General features: G+C 41.5%; 1 protein-coding gene across 1 annotated transcript in view; it reads left to right on the forward strand.

Moving 5' to 3' along the window:
• The window catches only part of snf8 (SNF8 subunit of ESCRT-II), a 37,366-nt gene extending 29,623 nt beyond the window's left edge, over positions 1–7,743 (forward strand). Inside the window, exon 8 of the mRNA XM_073071803.1 lies at positions 7,296–7,743. Within this exon, the coding sequence (XP_072927904.1) occupies positions 7,296–7,427 (132 nt within the window). The 3' untranslated portion in view covers positions 7,428–7,743. The remainder of the gene's footprint in view (positions 1–7,295) is intronic.
• The last annotated feature ends 7,463 nt before the right edge of the window (positions 7,744–15,206 follow it).

The raw sequence follows: 15,206 nt of genomic DNA on the forward strand, positions 1-15,206 counted from the left end.
TGCCTTTAGCCCCTGTTCATGAGGTCAGAGCAGTCTGCTGTTGCCATTCTCGCTGCATCTTCTAGACGCTGACTGACTGTTTTGGTAAATACGATTGAAAGGGTGCAGAGAAAATTTACAAGGATGCTGGGACTTGAGGACCCGAGTTATAGGGAAAGATTGGACGGGTTAGAATTTTATTCCCTAGAATGTAGGGAAGATTTGATAGAGGTGTGTAGATAGGGTTGAGTGCTGGGGTGGAGAGATGTCGCTACCAAAGGAGGTGGAAGGCACTCCTTCCCTCCGCTAGCCTGCAGGTCACCTTAGCACCTGCTTAGTTGCCCCCCACTCCCCAAAGAAGACAATGGCAAACCATTTCTGTAGAAAAATTTGCCAAGAACAATTATGGTAATTATGGTCATGGAAAGACCATGATTTCCCATGTCGTACGACACGGCACATAATAAATGAACAAATAGGGTAAATGCAAGCAGGCTTTTTCCACCAAGGTTGGGTGAGAGTACAACTAGAGGTCATGGGTTAAGGGTGAAATGTTTAAGGGGAACATGATTCACGAAAGGGAGTAGGGATAATTCTGGGAATTATAGACCATTGAGTCTTACTTCAGTGGTGGGCACGTTATTAGAAAAGATTCTTAGAGACAGGATTTCAAAGTTCAAAGTACATTTATTATCAAAGTATGTATACATTATACAACCTTGAGATTCGTTTTCGAACAGGCAGCCATGAAACAAAGAATCCCAAAGAATGAATGAATGTATGACTGTCTAACTCTCAATGTGCGGAGAATAAAAACCACATCATGCCCTTAAAAAAATAAAGGAATAAAATAAGAAAATAATGCATAAAAAAGACCGATATACACTGAAAAATAAAAATCATGCAAACAGTAACCGCAAGCAAACTGTTTCTGAACTGAAGTCCACAAGAGTCTCATAGTTCGGTGCAGAGCCGAGTAAGCACCGTGGAGCTGGTCCGCATCTCACCTCAGGCCTCGACACCCTGACCTTTTCAGTTATGACCATTTGGAGAAGCATAGTCTGACTCAGAATAGTCAGCATGGTTTTGTGAGGGCAGGTCATTGTGAGGATGTGACAAAGCATGTAGATGAAGGTAGAGCAATGGATGTGGTGTCTATGGATTTTGATAAGGTTCCCGGTGATAGACTCACTCAGAAGGTCAGGAGGCATGGGATCCAGGCTGGATTTAGAATTGGCTTGTCCACAGAAGGTGGGAGTAGATGGAGTATATTCTGCCTGGAGGATGGTCCCCAGTAATTATCCACAGGGATCTTCAATTTATTGAGATACAGCATGGAAAAGGCCCTTCGAGCCACGCAGCCCAGCAATCCTCTGATTAACCCGAGCCTTATCAGGGGACAATTCACAATGACCAATTAACCTACCAATGGTATGTCTTTGGACCGTGGGAGGAAACCCACGCAGTCACGGAGAGAACGTACAAACTCCTTACAGACAGCGTTCTGAGATCCCTGCTTTTTATAAATGACTTGGATGAGGAAGTAGAAGGGTCGGTTACTAAGTTTGCAGATGACATGAAGGTTTATTGCAGCTCTGTATTTTGTAGAAGGTTGTCATAGGTTATAATGGGACGTGATGGATGTGGAGCTGGGCTGGGTGTTGACAGATGGAGTTTAACTCAGAAAAATGAGAACTGATTCATTTTGGAAGGTCAAATTTGAAGGCAGAATACAGGGTTATTAACAGGGTTTTTGAGAATGTGGAGGAACAGAGGGATATTGGGATTCGCGTCCATAGATCTCTCAGTTACCGTACAAGTTGATAGGTGTTTGAGGTATCGTCCTTCATTAGTTGAGAGATTGAGTTCAAGGTGGAGACTTTAACTTTTGTTTAGACCCAGTTTTAGACAGGTCAACAAAGGTTGTTACAAAATCAAAAGTAGTAAAATTAACTTTATCATTGATGAAAAATTTAAATTTGATTGATATATGGAGAAGAATTAACCCAAGAGAAAGAGATTATTCATTTTATTCAAATAGACATAAAACTTACTCAAGGATAGATTTTTTCCTATTATCAACGAATATTCAGGATAGAGTGAAAAATATGGAATATAAAGCAAGAATATTGTCAGATCATTCCCCCTTGATAATGACAATGATAATAATAGATAAGGAGGAACCGATTTACAGATGGAGATTTAATTCAATATTATTAAAACGTCAAGATTTTTGTGATTTTATGAAAAAACAGTTTGTTTTTTTTAGATACAAACTCACATTCAGTTGATGAAAAATTTGTATTATGGGAAGCAATGAAGGCATATTTGAGGGGCCAGATAAGTTATACTTCTAAAATTAAGAAGGAATATATGGTAGAAACAGATCAATTGGAAAAAGAGGTTACAAAATTAGAAAAAGAATCTCAAAGATATACGACAGAAGAAAAACGAAGACAATTTGTTAATAAGAAACTACAATATAATACACTTCAGACATACCGAACAGAAAAAGCAATTATGAGAACTAAACAGAGATATTATGAACTAGGTGAAAGATCACACAAGATTCTTGCTTGGCAGTTAAAAACAGACCAGGCTTCCAAAACAATAAATGCAATTAGAACAAGTGTAAATAAAATTACTTATAAACCTTTAGAAATTAATGAAACTGTTAAAAGTTTTTATTCTGAATTGTATCAATCAGAATCACAAAATGATATTGTTGAGATTGAAAGGGTTTATCACAAATAACTCTCCCAAAATTGAATTTGGAAGAACAGAAGGGATTAGATATGCCTTTTACATTAAAAGAGGTCGAAGAAGTTTTAAGATCACTTCAGAGTAATAAATCTCCAGGAGAAGATGGTTTTCCGCCTGAATTTTATAAAAAGTTTAAAGATTTATTAATTCCTCCTTTTATGGAGTTAATACATCAAGCGGAAAGAACACATAAACTTCCAGAATCTTTTTTGACAGCAATTTTAATAGTATTGCTAAAAAAAGATAGAGATCTTTTAAAGCCAACATCATATAGGCCTATTTCTTTGTTGAACATGGACTATAAAGTAATAGCAAAGATTTTATCTAATAGATTATCTAAATACTTACCAAAATTAATACATATGGATCAAACAGGATTTATTAAAAACAGACAATCGGCAGATAATGTGACTTGGTTACTTAGCATAATTCATCTGGCACAAAAGAGGGAGGAAATGAGCGTGGCAGTTGCTTTAGATGCAGAAAAAGCATTTGATAGATTGGAATGGGATTTTTTATTTAAGGTATTGGAAAAATATGGATTAGGAGTATCTTTTATAAATTGGATTAAAACCTTAAATACTAATCCCAACGCTAAAGTAGTGACAAATGGCCAAATTTCAACATCATTTCAGTTAACAAGGTCAACTAGACAAGGTTGTCCATTATCACCTGCTTTATGGCGATAGAACCATTAACTGAATTAATTAGAACTGACTCAGATATTATGAGTTTCAGGAGGAATATAAGATTAACCTATTTGCTGACGATGTTCTGCTTTATCTAACAAACCCATTGTACTCGTTGCGTAAATTATCTTCTAGATTGGAAGAATATGGGAAAATATCAGGGTATAAAATAAATTGGGATAAAAGTGAAATTTTACCCCTTACGAAAGGAGATTATAGTCAGTGTCGATTAATAAGTCAATTTAGATGGCCAATAAATGGTATAAAGTATTTAGGTATAAGAGTTGATAACGATATAAAGAAATTATATAAATTAAATTATTTGCCATTATTGAAAAAAATTCAAAAAGATCTTGATAAATGGATGATGCTACCAATAACATTAGTAGGCAGAGTAAATGCTGTAAAAATGAATGTATTCCCTAGATTACAATATTTATTCCAAACACTACCAATACAATTACCGCAGAAGTTTTTTCAAGAGTTAAATAAATGTGTGAGGAAATTCCTTTGGAAAGGTAAGATGTCAAGAATATCGTTGGAAAAATTGACATGGAAATTTGATCTAGGAGGGTTACAATTACCAAATTTTAAGAATTATTACAAAGAAAATCAACTTAGATTTATTGGATCTTTTTTTGATGAAGATAAACCGGCATGGATTAGAATAGAATTAGACAAAATAGGAGAAAATATACCAGAAGATTTTATATATAAATGGGAATCTAAATGGATACGGGAATAGAAAGAATCCCTTATATTAAAACATTTGATTGATTTATGGAATAAGACAAATGTTGATGATGAGATAAAGAAATCTTTATTAGCAAAGAGACCTCTAATTCAGAATAGACTTATTCCTTTTACAATGGATAACCAACTCTTATATAGCTGGTTTCAAAAAGGGATCAGATATATAGCAGACTGTTTTGAAGGAGGTATATTAATGTCATTTGATCAGTTAAAGAATAAATATAAAATATCAAATAACACTCTTTTCTGTTATTTCCAATTAAGGGCTTATTTAAGAGATAAACTGGGTCAAACAATGTTAATGCCGAAACCTAATGAAATAGAAACTTTAATTCAAAAAGGAAAAAATTAAAAAATTTACATCTTGTATGTATAATTTGATTCAAAAACAGACAATTAAACAAGGAATTCATCAGTCAAGACAAAAATGGGAAACTGATTTGAATATTAAAATTGATGAAACAAGTTGGTCAAGACTATGTCTTGACAGTATGACAAATACAATAAATGTCCGACTTAGATTAGTACAATACAATTTTTTACATCAATTATATATTGCACCACAAAAAATAAATTAAACCCAAATTTATCTGATCAATTTTTTTGATGTAATCAAGAAATTGGTACTTTTTTTTACACTCTACTTGGTCCTGTTTTAAAATTCAACCTTTTTGGATAAATTTAAGAGTTTTATTGGAACACAACTTCCACATAACCCAATATTATTTTTACTAGGTGATATTGAAGGGATAAAACCGAAACTTAAATTGAACAAATATCAGAAAGAATTTATAAAAATTGCATTGGCAGTAGCCAAAAAGGCTATTGGAAATCAGATTCATACTTAAGTATGGATCATTGGAAGAATTAAATTTTTAGCTGCATTCCACTTGAAAAAATCACTTATAATTTAAGAAATAAATATGACATATTTCTGAAAATTTGGCGCCCTTATTTACAAAAGATAGGATTAAATATATAGGTGTTCTGAAGATAAAGTTATTAGTCATTTGGGGAAAGAAACAAATACATGTATTAAAGCTATTCTGAATTCCATGGAGCATGTGGGGATCTTCCGATATCCAAGCAGTCTTTCTTTCTTCTTCTCTTTTCTTTTTTCTTTTTTTTAGATAGGGATGTTATGGGGGGAAGGGTTAAGGGAGGGGGGAGGGCTGATATTATTCTATTCTACTCTATGTAACCTATTTGAAAATTCAATAAAAAAAATTAAAAAAGAGCACAAGGTGATGTTTCAGCTTTGTAAAACCCTGGTTAGACCACACTTAGAATAATGTGTTCAGTTATGGCTGTCTCATTAGGAAGGATGTGGAAGCTTTCGAGAGGGTGCAGAGGAGATTCACCAGGATGCTGCCTGGATTAGAGAGGGTGCAGAGGGAGATTCACCAGGATGCTGCCTGGATTAGAGAGGGTGCGGAGGAGATTCACCAGGATTTGCCTGGATTAGAGAGGGTGCGGAGGAGATTCACCAGGATGTTGCCTGAATTAGAGAGGGTGCAGAGGAGATTCACCAGGATGCTGCCTGGATTAGAGAGGGTGTGGAGGAGATTCACCAGGATGTTGCCTGAATTAGAGAGGGTGCAGAGGAGATTCACCAGGATGCTGCCTGGATTAGAGAGGGTGCAGAGGAGATTCACCAGGATGCTGCCTGGATTAGAGAGGGTGCAGAGGAGATTCATCAGGATGCTGCCTGGATTAGAGAGGGTGCAGAGGAGATTCACCAGGATGCTGCCTGGATTAGAGAGGGTGCAGAGGAGATTCATCAGGATGCTGCCTGGATTAGAGAGGGTGCAGAGGAGATTCACCAGGATGCTGCCTGGATTAGAGAGGGTGCAGAGGAGATTCATCAGGATGCTGCCTGGATTAGAGAGGGTGCGGAGGAGATTCACCAGGATGCTGCCTGGATTACAGAGGGTGCAGAGGAGATTCACCAGGATGTTGCCTGGATTAGAGAGGGTGCAGAGGAGATTCACCAGGATGCTGCCTGGATTAGAGAGGGTGCGGAGGAGATTAACCAGGATGCTGCCTGGATTAGAGAGGGTGCGGAGGAGATTCACCAGGATGTTGCCCGGATTAGAGAGGGTGCAGAGGAGATTCACCAGGATGTTGCCTGGATTAGAGAGGGTGCAGAGGAGATTCACCAGGATGCTGCCTGGATTAGAGAGGGTGCGGAGGAGATTGACCAGGATGCTGCCTGGATTAGAGAGGGTGCAGAGGAGATTCACCAGGATGTTGCCTGGATTAGAGAGGGTGCAGAGGAGATTCACCAGGATGTTGCCTGGATTAGAGGGGGTGCAGAGGAGATTCACCAGGACGCTGCCTGGATTAGAGAGGGTGCAGAGGAGATTCACCAGGATGCTGCCTGGATTAGAGAGGGTGCAGAGGAGATTCACCAGGATGCTGCCTGGATTAGAGAGGGTGCAGAGGAGATTCACCAGGATGCTGCCTGGATTAGAGAGGGTGCAGAGGAGATTCACCAGGATGCTGCCTGGATTAGAGAGGGTGCAGAGGAGATTCACAAGGATGCTGCCTGGATTAGAGAGGGTGCAGAGGAGATTCACCAGGATGCTGCCTGGATTAGAGAGGGTGCAGAGGAGATTCACCAGGATGCTGCCTGGATTAGAGAGGGTGCAGAGGAGATTCACCAGGATGCTGCCTGGATTAGAGAGGGTGCAGAGGAGACTCACCAGGATGTTGCCTGGATTAGAGAGGGTGTCGGTTGAGTGAGCTTGGGCTTTTCTCTTTGGAATGGAGGATGAGAGATGACTTGATGGAGGTGTAAAAGATGACAGAGGCATAGATCGAGTGGCTAGCCAGAGACTTTATCCCAGGGCAGAAATAGGTAATACCAGTGGGCATAATTTTAAGGTGATTGAGGGAAAGAAAGTATAGGAGGGATGTCAGATTTTTTTTTACACAGAGTGGTGAGTGCATGGAGGAGAAAAAGGTTAGATTGACTGGAGAGTAGGTTAAAGGTCTGCACAATGTTGTGGGCCGAATGGCCTGTGGTCTGGGGCTTGATTCTTGTGTACAAATGTTATAACATTATCAAAATCCATTGTGAATAAAACCTTCCCATGCTTTTTCCTTCAGGAACACTTGTTGAAGGAAGGCTTGGCGTGGATTGACAAACAAGCTCCTGGGGAGCCACAGTATTGGCTGCCTGCCCTCTTCTCTGATCTGTACTCCCAGGATGTGACACCAGAAGAAGCTGACGAAAGCTGAAGATCCAGATAAATTTCTGGTGTCAGTTGCGAAGATCTCATTGTCAGATTGCTATTGGTGGCAACTTTCTGTACTGCAGTTTACAGAGACCCACTCTTTGCCTGAGTACATGTCCAGGGCTGGTGACAGGGTTTAGTTTTACCAGGATGTAGAGAGGTGGGGGGAGAAGGAAATCAACTTGTTGTATATCTTTCTTAAAAAAAAGAAATGTGAAGTGTATTGCTGAACTGTGGGCCAGCTGGAGTTTCTGTTGTGCGGAGTCTGATACAGGAACAAGCTCGCCTTGAGGGGTATTGAATAAAGTCTAAAAGTAAAACTTGTCATTTTGCATTAAATATCAAAACATGGAACATTACAGCACAGGTCCTTTGGCCCATGATGTTGGGCCAAACTTTTAACCTAGTCTGAAGAACAATCTAACCCTTCCCTCCCACTTAGCCTCCATTTTCTATCATCCATGTGGGTATTGAAGAATCTCTTAAATGCCCTAATGTTTCTGCCTCTACCACCACCCCTGGCAGGGTGTTCCACGAATTCACCACTCTCTGTAAAGAACTTACTTCTGACATCCTCCTCTATACTTCCTTCCAATCACCTTAATACTATGCCCTCTGGTATTAGACTCTGCTATTGGAAAGATTCAAAGTTTAAAGTCAATTCATTATCAAAGTACGTATACGTCACTTTAAACAACCCTCAATTCCATTTTCTTGTGGGCGTTCTCAATAAATCAAAAGAATAATAAGCATATCAGAATCAATGAAAGATTGCCCAACTTGGGCATTCAATCAACGTTCTGAAGACAACAAATTGTGCAAATAGAAAAAGAAAGAAATAATACTAAATAAGCCTTTCAACGAGATTCCCAACACCCGACTCTTCTTCTGAAATCTAGTGAGTACAAACCCACAGCCATCAAATGCTCCTTATACACAGACCCTTTGTGATACCAGCATCACTCATAAACTTCCTCTGGACTCCAATGCCAACACATCTTTTGGGTTCAGGACTCAGTCCACAAGAATGAACACACGATTTAGTGCAATGGCACAGTGTGCCACCTTGAGCTGTTCAATCAGCTCACGTCCACCCTTTCATCAGGGCAGAAATGGTTCCATAAATATAATTTTGATGAACAGTACAAAATTTCCCAGTATTTCCCTTTCAACCACCATCCCTAAAACAGGCTGGAGCATCATCAGTTGGTGGAGAGTTACTGCATGGAAGATAGCTGACCTTTCCTGCAGCACCTGCGTATCCACTCAGTGGCCACGTTTCGTTAAGACCATAAGACAGAATTCAGCCATTTGGTCTATCGAGTCTGCTCCGCCATTTCATCATGGCTGATCCATTTCCTTCTCAGCCCCAATCTCCAGCTTTCATGCCCTGACTCATCAAGAATCTATCAACCTCTGCCTTAAATATACCCAGTGACTCGGCCTCCACAGCCACCTGTGCAACGAATTCCACAGATTCACCACTCTGGCTAAAGAAATTCCTCCTCATCTCCATTCTAAATGGATGTCCCTCTATCCTGGGCTGTCCCCTCTGGTCCTAGACTCCCCCACTATAGGACACATACACTCCACATCCACTCTATCTGTGACCTCTGGTCCTAGACTCCCCCACTGTAGGAAACATCATCTCCACATCCACTCTATCTGTGCCCTCTGGTCCTAGACTCCCCCACTATAGGAAACATCCTCTCCACATCCACTCTATCTGTGTCCTCTGGTCCTAGACTCCCCCACTATAGGAAACATCCTCTCCACATCCACTCTATCTGTGTCCTCTGGTCCTAGACTCCCCCACTATGGGAAACATCCTCTCCACGTCCACTCTATCTGTGTCCTCTGGCCCTAGACTCCCCCACTATAGGAAACATCCTCTCCACATCCACTCTATCTGTGTCCTCTGGTCCTAGACTCCCCCACTATAGGAAACATCCTCTCCACATCCACTCTATCTGTGTCCTCTGGTCCTAGACTCCCCCACTATGGGAAACATCCTCTTCACATTTACTCTCTCCGTGCAAATATCTAATCAGCCAATCATGTTATAGCAACTCAATGCATAAAAGTATGCAGACATGGTCAAGAGGTTCAGTTGTTGCTCAGTCCAAGGATCAGAATGGGGAAGGAATGTGATCTAGGTGACTTTGACCATGGAATGATTGTTGGTGCCAGATGGGGTGGTTTGAGTATCTCAGAAACTGCTGATCTCAGGGAATTTTCACACACAACAGTCTTCTCTCTTTTTCCAATCTTTTTATTGATTTTTTTTTAAAAAGTGTGTACAAACCGGAGGAGAGTATCTCTGGTATATATGTCAATAGCAGTATTTACAGAAGGTAAAATAAGCAATGTCAGAATCACACATACTGTTGATCTACAAAGTATAAATTTGATATAGAATGTATAATTCTCATCAATTTATGAAGAAAGGAAGAACTATTAGAAATGTTCATAAAAGGAAAAAAAAACACTATTCTAAACAGAAAAAAAGAACTGGGCAGTCCATCCTGAGAGAAAAACCAAGAGAAGAGAAACTCGCGAATGAAAAACAAAAATCATCCAGTGAGCGACAGATTTGTAGGTGAAAACGCCTTGTTAATGAGAGAGGTCAGAGGAGAACATCCAGATTGGTTCAAGCCTACAGTCAGGTAAAAGTAACTCATATAACCATGTGTTACAACAGTGGTGTGCAGAAAAGCATCTCTGAATGCACAACTTGTCGAACCTTGAAGTGGATGGGCAACAGCAGCAGAAGACCACACTGGGTTCCTAATAAAGTGGCTGAGTGTACTTCAAAACAAGATGCACACAGGTCCTTCATTTCTGGCAAGGCAGCTGCCATGTATTCTTATTGGTGGAAGTTTAAGAAAGAGAAAAGAAAGATTAGCTTTATTGAAACATACGATGAAATGCATTGTTTGTGTCAAGGATGAGAATGCTATCAGTGTCAACATAGCATGCCCACAACTTACTAACCCAAACATCTTTGGAATGTGGGAAGAAATGGGAGAAACTCAAGTGGTCATGGGGAGAACGTACAACTCCTTACAGACAGTGGCAGGAATTATACCCTGATTGCTGGCACTGTGGAGCATTATGCAAGCTACTATGTTACTGCACCATCCAAGTCTGTGGTGGAAAACCAGAAGGCCACCCCAAATAAAGAATTCTTCAGCAATTTAAATGTATTATCCCAAGCCTGTTGCTCATCTGCCTGGTATTTAACGCAACCACACTCTGTGCTCAGTCAGAAAGTTGGTGAAGCTTGAACATCGTTTCGTACTGAGCCAGAATACGCTAAGGTATGATTATTTGGTGCTGTCAAAAAAGAGGATGGTGCTTGCAAGCAAAGCAGTGATTCCTGTTCCTGCAGGTCAATAAATTCTCACACAAAAAATGCAACAAGGTACTAGATAGAGTGGACATGGAGAGGATGTTTCCTATTGTGAGGGAGTCTAGGACCAGAGGACACAGATAGAGGGGATGTGGAGAGGATGTTTCCTATAGTGTGGGAGTCTAGGACCAGAGGGCACAGATAGAGTGGATGTGGAGAGGATGTTTCCTATAGTGGGGGAGTCGAGGACCAGAGGGTACAGATAGTGTAGATGTGGAGACGATGTTCCCTATACTGGGGAAGTCTAGGACCAGAGGACACAGATAGAGTGGATGTGGAGAGGATGTTTCCTATAGTGGGGGAGTCTAGGACCAGAGGACACAGATAGAGTGGATGTGGAGAGGATGTTTCCTACAGTGGGGGAGTCGAGGACCAGAGGGTACAGATAGTGTAGATGTGGAGACGATGTTCCCTATACTGGGGAAGTCTAGGACCAGAGGACACAGATAGAGTGGATGTGGAGAGGATGTTTCCTATAGTGGGGGTGTCTAGGACCAGAGGGCACAGATAGAGTGGATGTGGAGAGGATGTTTCCTATAGTGGGGGTGTCTAGGACCAGAGGGCACAGATAGAGTAGATGTGGAGAGGATGTTTCCTATAGTGGGGGTGTCTAGGACCAGAGGGCACAGATAGAGTAGATGTGGAGAGGATGTTTCCTATAGTGGGGGAGCCTAGGACCAGAGGACACAGATAGAGTGGATGTGGAGAGGATGTTTCCTATAGTGGGGGAGCCTAGGACCAGAGGGCACAGATAGAGTGGATGTGGAGAGAATGTTTCCTATAGTGGGGGTGTCTAGGACCAGAGGGCACAGATAGAGTAGATGTGGAGAGGATGTTTCCTATAGTGGGGGAGCCTAGGACCAGAGGACACAGATAGAGTGGATGTGGAGAGGATGTTTCCTATAGTGGGGGAGCCTAGGACCAAAGGGCACAGATAGAGTGGATGTGGAGAGGATGTTTCTTATAGTGGGGGAGCCTAGAACCAGAGGACACAGATAGAGTGGATGTGGAGAGGACGTTTCCTATAGTGGGGGAGTCTAGGACCAAAGGACACAGATAGAGTGGATGTGGAGAGGACGTTTCCTATAGTGGGGGAGTCTAGGACCAAAGGACACAGATAGAGTGGATGTGGAGAGGACGTTTCCTATAGTGGGGGAGTCTAGGACCAGAGGACACAGATAGAGTGGATGTGGAGAGGATGTTTCCCATAGTGGGGAAGTCTAGGACCAGAGGACACAGATAGAGTGGATGTGGAGAGGATGTTTCCCATAGTGGGGAAGTCTAGGACCAGAGGACACAGATAGAGTGGATGTGGAGAGGACGTTTCCTATAGTGGGGGAGTCTAGGATCAGAGGACACAGATAGAGTGGATGTGGAGAGGACGTTTCCTATAGTGGGGGAGTCTAGGATCAGAGGACACAGATAGACTGGATGTGGAGAGGATGTTTCCTATAGTGGGGAAGTCTAGGACCAGAGGGCACAGATAGAGTGGATGTGGAGAGGATGTTTCCTATAGTGGGGGAGTCTAGGACCAGAGGGCACAGATAGAGTGGACATGGAGAGGATGTTTCCTATTGTGAGGGAGTCTAGAACCAGAGGGCAGAGACTCAAAATAAAAGGATGTCCTTTTAGAACAGAGATGGGGTATTTCTTTAACTATAGGGTGGTGAATCTGTGGAATTTATTACAGATGGTAGTGGAGGCCAGATCATTAGGTATATTTAGAACAGAGGTTGATAGGTTCTTGATTAGTACTGGTGTTAAAGGTTACGGGAGAAGGCAGGAGAATGAGACTGAGAAAGTTAATAAATAAGCCACGATGGAATGGTGGAGCAGACTCAATGGGCTGAATGGCCTAATTCTGCTCTAATGTTTTATGGTCTTCTTTAAAGTGATGAATCTGCTAATGACTCATCCTAAGCCTGAGTGACTATTACATCTTAAGTCATGGAGAACTACAGCACAGAAACAGATCCTTTGGCACATCTAAATCTGTGAACGATAATTAGGCACAGTCCCATCAACTCAGCCTGGACCATAGCCCTCTATACCTCTCCCATCCATGAACCTATCCAAATTCCTAAATGACAACCACATGTAGCAACTCAGTTGCTTGCTTCTCAAGTGAAATCTAGTTTTGTGGACACAATGGATTCCACAAAGAGTCATCTAAAAAAAAGGTTTGCAAGGCAATGGGGCAGTAAGTGGATTGCTCTGTAAAATGTCTAATGTAAGGTCAGCTCTTTATTCCTTTCCATAGATGCTGCCCAACCTGCTGAGTTCCTCCAGCTTTTTATTGAGATACAGCATGGAGTAGGCCACTTGAGGCACAACATCCATCAACCACCTCCCCACCCAATTTAACCCTAGTGTAATCACAGGACAATTTACAATCACCAATTAACCAAAGTCCAAAACTGAAGCACCTGGAGAAAATTCATGCATTCTTTGGGGAGAACATACATGTGCTGCTCCAGATTTCCAGATTCTGCAGACTCCCTTAGGACAGGTGGGTGGGTTGACTACAGAGTGACTGACAAATGGATAACTTAGAATAATTTTATGTATAATTTCTATTGTGGTGTTTGTACCTACATTATGTGCTTGTGATACTGCTGCAAGTTTTCTTTGTACCTGTACCTCGCCATACCGCGACCTGACTCGAATCGAGGTCCTGTCTGATGTGTTGGTTTGAAGTTGAAGGGATATAATGTGATGTAATGAATAAAGAAGGGTCTCCGGCAGCATCTACAGAATTTCTTGTGTTTATAATGAACTGAAAGGCTTTTTATAAAACCTCTGTGCTGAGATTTTAGGGTGGTGGGGTGGAGATATGTCTCTACCAAAGGAGGTGTGAGGTGCTCCTTCCCTCCGCTAGCCTGCAGGTCACCCTTGGGCAAGGTGTAGCACCTGCTTAGCCCCCGATCAGGGTCAGGTGAAGCCACGGGAGCAGGTGGTGGACGGTCGTACGAGCAGCCGGTGCAGATCACAAGTCCTGGTTATGGATGCCAGGCAGACAATCTCTGAAGAGTATTGATCATGGCTGGAGTCACCCATCTTGTAAAGACATTGCTCAGAAGGCAACAATGGAAACAACTTCTATGGAAAAATTTGTCCAGAACAATCATGACCATGAGACCATGATCACCCACATCAATATGACGCTGAGATTTCAACTAGTACACATCCCACAGAGAATGAAGCCACACACTTATGTAAATTTTCTGCTATTAGCAAATTTTATTGCACCAAAAGATTCATTTGTTGCTTATGTACAATATGAAACATCATCAGTGCTTTTGCATATTAGTCATTAACCATGATTGGACAGTCTTGCACAATCGGTATCATTGCCCAGCCTGATCAGCATCACTGGATTGTCCTTCTACCCCATGATTAAACATTAATCACTTCCCTCATGTTGCCTTGGATAAAGTCCTAGCTCACCGATGATGAACAACTTCCAACTTCCACAGCACGTCAAGCTGAATTATTACTCTACTTGATAGGGTTTTCCACCAGAAAAGGAAGCCAATTGGAGACCAAAACTAGTGCAGCGCTGTCTGGTATTTTTGAGAGCAGAAATCTCCCATGTGGTCCGGGTCTGTTGACCAAGGCATTGTGGCATTGAGGTGTGACTAACATTAGAAGCCAAGGCTGAAGGACACCAGTGTTTAAATTTACAAAATGTGATGCAAGCAGATGTACTTTTTTAATATATAAAAAGTTCTCAACTCTGATATTTTCTTTCCTAATTCTTTGATGAGGTATGGTTCTTGGACACTTGCACCCCCCCCCCCCCCAATACAAAACCTCCTGCAAATGGCTCACATGTTCCTGTAGTGACGTGCAGATTGCTTGGCCAAAAGCGGAGACGGTAAAGTGCCTATTATAGGCCAACATACAAGCATTTTGGGTGCCAGTGGATGATGAGTGGGTTGGGAAGACTAACTAAAGTCATCAGAATCAACTCATCACCTCCAAAAATTAGAATCTTCTGCTCTAGTTGGCCAGTGTCAGCTCATATTCACTCATTCAAGTGTAGACCATACAGTCAAATACTCACTAACAAAGAAAAATGAAAAATTGGGTTTAACATAAAGCAATTGAAATAAAAGGCATTGGATTATTGCAGGCATTGCTCAAACAAAGCTAAACACAGGTGAGAGATTAATCCTCTGTGAGAGAAGCCTTTCTGACCAGAAAGAGATTTGAGGTTTTCCTGCCCATGTAAAAGAGATCTAGCTTCCAACCCGTAGGAAAGGAGACAATTCAGCAATGAAGTAATCAGTGCTTTTTTGGTTGGACCCCAACCAGTACGCTTCAATGGTATCCTAGTGAATGTACAGTAATAGCTTTTAGGCTGACTCC

This window comes from Hemitrygon akajei, chromosome 18, assembly GCF_048418815.1.
Source record: "Hemitrygon akajei chromosome 18, sHemAka1.3, whole genome shotgun sequence".
Classification (NCBI taxonomy): Eukaryota; Metazoa; Chordata; class Chondrichthyes; order Myliobatiformes; family Dasyatidae; genus Hemitrygon; species Hemitrygon akajei.